The sequence below is a fragment of the Dendroctonus ponderosae genome, unplaced genomic scaffold, assembly GCF_020466585.1.
Source record: "Dendroctonus ponderosae isolate FM_Combo_2020 unplaced genomic scaffold, Dpon_F_20191213v2 Dpon_F_20191213_1, whole genome shotgun sequence".
Taxonomy (NCBI): Eukaryota; Metazoa; Arthropoda; class Insecta; order Coleoptera; family Curculionidae; genus Dendroctonus; species Dendroctonus ponderosae.
The window spans coordinates 19,838,044-19,842,863 of NW_026017110.1; the positions used below are offsets into that span (position 1 = coordinate 19,838,044).

General features: G+C 30.9%; 1 protein-coding gene across 1 annotated transcript in view; it reads left to right on the forward strand.

The window, feature by feature from the left end:
* LOC109544120 (protein CREG1) overlaps positions 1-3,473 on the forward strand; it is a gene marked incomplete in the record, with an annotated part of 5,063 nt that extends 1,590 nt beyond the window's left edge. Inside the window, 4 exon segments of the mRNA XM_048667118.1 lie at positions 251-402; positions 2,449-2,568; positions 3,077-3,158; positions 3,262-3,473. Coding sequence (XP_048523075.1) covers positions 251-402; positions 2,449-2,568; positions 3,077-3,158; positions 3,262-3,431 — 524 coding nt within the window.
* Positions 3,474-4,820: the final 1,347 nt, after the last annotated feature.

Here is a 4,820-nt window from a genome sequence, read left to right on the forward strand (position 1 = left end):
TCGTAAATACATTCGGTAAATATTATTTTACTGTGCCTGCAAAGAAAATGTTCTAGCAAAAACGGTTTTCTCTTTAATTACTTAATTGAGTTTATGTACAAAATCTACAAGATGCTTGAAAATATTTTCCGGCAACTTTCTTCATAAGTTTCAGAATACAAAATTCGCTCATCGTCTATATATTTATCGTTATATATTTATTGACTGCTTTAAAAAATAAAAAACTTTTTCAATGTTTGGCTATTTTCAGATTGGCTCTCTATTGCAACTATTTCCACAAGAAATAACACAAAAGGATTTCCATTCGTTTCCTTGAAATCCGTTAGTGATGGCAATACCTCATCAACTGGTGTCCCTTACTTATACTTAACTGATATGGATGTAACTGGACAGGACGTTTTAGTAAGTGAGCTATTTTTTTTATTTTGGTACCGCAATATATTGCAAAAGCGATTATTAAGAACCGATATATATGGTGCTTAATCAGAAATAATATTTAATAGTTTTACAGGGTAAAATAAATTATATAGGGTATTCTAACTAAATTGACAAATAATTACAGCAAATGTTAGAGATGATTTGCATTGAAGATGCATTTTTATGTACAAATTTTTTTTATTAGACACATAAGGGAGGGTAAACTGATTTTAATTATATTACTGTTATCTAAGGTTTTCTCGCATTTTCATACCCAAATCGAAAACTTCGAAGGAATTTAGATTAAAATCATTTTGTGGCGAGTAACTGAGATATATACAAGGTGGTTTTTTAGTGCGAGAGAGTCCATTATTTCCTTTGGTGTTGAACTTTCGAAAAATAGTTTCATATAAAAGTTGTTGCCGCACAAAGTACGCACATTTTAAAAATATTTTATATGATACAGAGTGTCTCAGAAAAGCGAGGCAATATCAAAGTGTATTTTTTTAAATAGAGCTACCCATTTTTCATTAGCTCATGGAATGCAGCTTGAAACGCTGCATATGCACCGTACATTGTTTTTTCTTACTTGCGACGTTGGCAGATTATCGCCATTTTAGTAAAATTTTGCTTAAAAACATGGTATCTAAAAATTTATTGTAGAAGCAAAAAAATACGTCTTTCCAATCACCACAGATCCGTTAAGAATTCTATTGAACCAAAATATCAATACATTGTACAGTGTGTTAACAATGTGGACTTCAATCTAAAACTTTTTAACGCAATATAACTTTTGTTTTTCAAATGGAAGTACCTGTATATTAATACGTCATTAGATAGACAATTTACAAAGTTACAAATTTTCATTTACACTTTAAGCTGTGAAATCTACCGATATCAAATTATAATTGATTTTATTTAAAAATGTCAAAAAGTTGTTACATTTTGTAAGGTGGCTATGGAATTCAATAGATAAGTGTCAATTTGATGATACTTGACATATCGATATGCATTTAGTATATGACGACTAGTTTAAAAGTCATCCATATTATTAAAAAGCTCTTAAAAAAAACAAATATGAATTTTTCTAAAGAAGAATTAATGCATATGGTGATAAAAACTACGCTCGCTACGCGACTTTATTATCAACATTTTCCTGAAAAAAGACAACGGCAATAAAAAGACGTTTGAAAAAACGGTTCACACGAACAGGAAAAGGAAAACTTTCCTTTATGAAAATTTGAACATAAACGAAGCAAAATTTCTCATCGTACCGCACTAGCACCCATTACTGACGAAATTGTAGTTAAAATGTACAAAATAAAAAATGGTTACCGCATATGATACGCCTACTACATTAAAGTAATTCTTTGTGATAAATACCAGTAGTCGACAACCAAAGTTTAGACAGTAATAAATAACACAAAAATGTTCGGCTGGTGAGTGGTAGAGAAATTTTTGACTTGTTGAGACCAAATTACCAAAAAAACTAAATAATGCTTGCTAATTGGAAGAATTATAAAAATAAACGCAAATTCGCTATTTTCAATTTTCGTCAGCTGACTACAGGACTGACGCCCGTGTCTAAAATTATTTAGTTCGATATTGGAAAGATAAACCAGTAATAAAGATAAAGAAAATTGGGTATAAAAAATATAAAAATCGATAAACCGAAGCACATTATAATCGTGCGTTATTAATTATTTCGGCAAATAAAAGTGAGAAATATTTAAATGTGTTTGTATGTATGTAAATGTGAAACGGGAAAAATGTGTCTTTCGGTCAGTATTCTCGATATGCAATTATCATTAATATTTTGAGCTTTTGTCAAAACTATTCTGCTTTTTACAACTTCCATGCCAGTTGGTCCATTAAAATATTTCTGTTTCCTATGACATACACATAAAACAATACTGGCGATAAAATCAGAAGCTTCAAGATCTTTGTATTTTCTCGTTCTTCCATTTGTTATTATGTGTTAGTTGCTATTTTGTGTTTTCATATCATTTCTATCATGTTTTTGCCTTTCAGGAAAACGATAAGGTAACAATTATGGCTTCTTTGGCTCAGTCTGACTATTGCACTACGAAAGGCTATGATCCTCAGGATCCTCGTTGCGCTAAAGTGATGATATCGGGAACTGTTGAAAAGGTAAAAAATAAATCAATATTGTGTTTATATAACATGCCACTAAGGGAATGCAGTAAATACTTCATTCTCTCTAATTTTTTCTTGCCTTAGAATCGTAAATCTATCTATAATAATTAGTTTTCGTACTTTTTCGGCCGCAAACCACCGATCAGTTGTTAAATAAAATGTTTGAAATGAAAAAATGTATTTAATATTTTCTTGGCAAAAACGTTTTTAATTCTCTGAACGTTAAGCCTCTGTTAATCTCTTAGAAAGTTGACTGTTATGTTGAACTACTAAATTGAATCCCTGGGCCCTCTTTGACCAAGCTTATATAATTTTTTGTCCCTAGAATAATGCACTGATTATTAAGAAAAATTTCTGAAGAATAAATGTTCAGGCAAAAGATCAGAGCAGAACTCTAAAAAATACTCTAATATCTCAATCGCCAGTTATATAATTTAAAGCTTAATGGCACTGTTTGAAAAGGCTTTTTATGGCAAATTGTACATAAATTATTTTATTATAGTTGGCGAATACAACAGAAGAATTCTTCGTTGGGCAAAAGGCACTTTTTGATAGACATCCAGAAATGAAAAAATGGCCAGATAGTAAGTGGTATTTCAGAATTAAGATATGTTTTTCTACCAGCTTAAATCCCATTTTGTCAAGGGAGCAAAATGGATAAATTAACCCATTAACTTCCATTTTCAGACCATGGGTTTTATGTCGCCAAGGTGAACCCATCCGATATTCTAGTTTTGGACCATTTCGGAGGCGCTGAAAGCGTAACTGTAGAAGACTACTTTAATGCCAATTTGACGAACATTATTGACTTAGATGCCTACTTTCGTGCGGTTGCAGTGGTGATCGTAATGGCATAGAATTGTCGACTATAATTGTAAATAAATTCCATCCATGGCCAATTAGTGTTGCTTTTGTTCGACAATGTTTCTTTTCAGTTCTAAGCTGATAAATCATCCTATTTTACTCCTATCCCCTATTGAAAAGTGATATTTATTAATCTGGTTATTGGATGAACGTTTGCAACGATTTGCGATAAAATGACCAGAAAATATTATCTACGATTGACACCAAGTTCTCAGTAAACTACAAATTTTCTTGGAAAACATTAGTTTTTAGTAAACTACAAATTTTCTGGGAAAATATTGTTCTAATAAACATAAATCTGTATCATATGCTACACAGGGTGGTCCAGTTTCCTGAGCGAAAACTTCTGCGAACGATAGATAATCAAAAAACAACATGAATCTAAATTATAAACTATATTCGAGAAACGCTTCGGTAAGGAAATAAGTACAGTTAATCACTGTACTTATATCTTATTAAGATTGGCTTTAAAAAAATAGAAATTTATTAATTGTTGCCAAACGGCTATGGATATTTAAACGAATTTTCGCAGGCGATAACTGCCAACGAGAGAGCACAATTTGTAATAAAAACATTTTTTCCAATCATTCATCATTATTTAATTTTCAGAACAAACATTACTGTTGGATGTTTCATGAAATTCAGTGTTTTCAAGTAAAATATAAAAAACAATGGATAATAATCTAATAATAATACACATCAATGAAAAATAGGTATAGGAATTGCTCGAAATGTACTCTTAGTATGTACAACCATCTCATATTTTCTTCTCCTTTTTTGGACCTAAACCAATTATTACGAAAATGGCATAAGATCCACTTCGCCAACGCAATTGCATGCGCTTTAATTTTATACCAGAAAAAAGTGAGCTATAAAAAATATCGAAAAAAAGTAAAAGTAATAAATTATTTGTGAAGTTAAGTAGCAAATGCTTCTCTTTTATTTAGTAGTAATTGTTCTTGATAGTGTCATTTCTTCTTAAAATGCTTTTTAGTAAGCCCAAATATGCAGATATTCATTTCTGTTACAAATTTGCACATCAAAGACGTTTTCCAAATAGGAAAATGTTATTAGAATTTTAGTAACTTTGGCTTATGTGCTATAAATGAACATAACAGAAACCGAAATAACAGTTAGAATCGGATTATTCACACTTTTGATGAACAGTTTCAGCTTGAGCTCTCAGAGGCCGAATCAGCAACTACGAATTTCTACGTCTTAAATATTAAGGACACTACGAGATACTTATCGGACATATGCACATCACCTACAAGATTTACATCCTGGGCCCAGATAGCACACAAATATTACAGTAATATTTTTTTGCAATATTTAATATAGGTTGAAGCGACAGATTCTTGAATATTATAACAATATTTCTT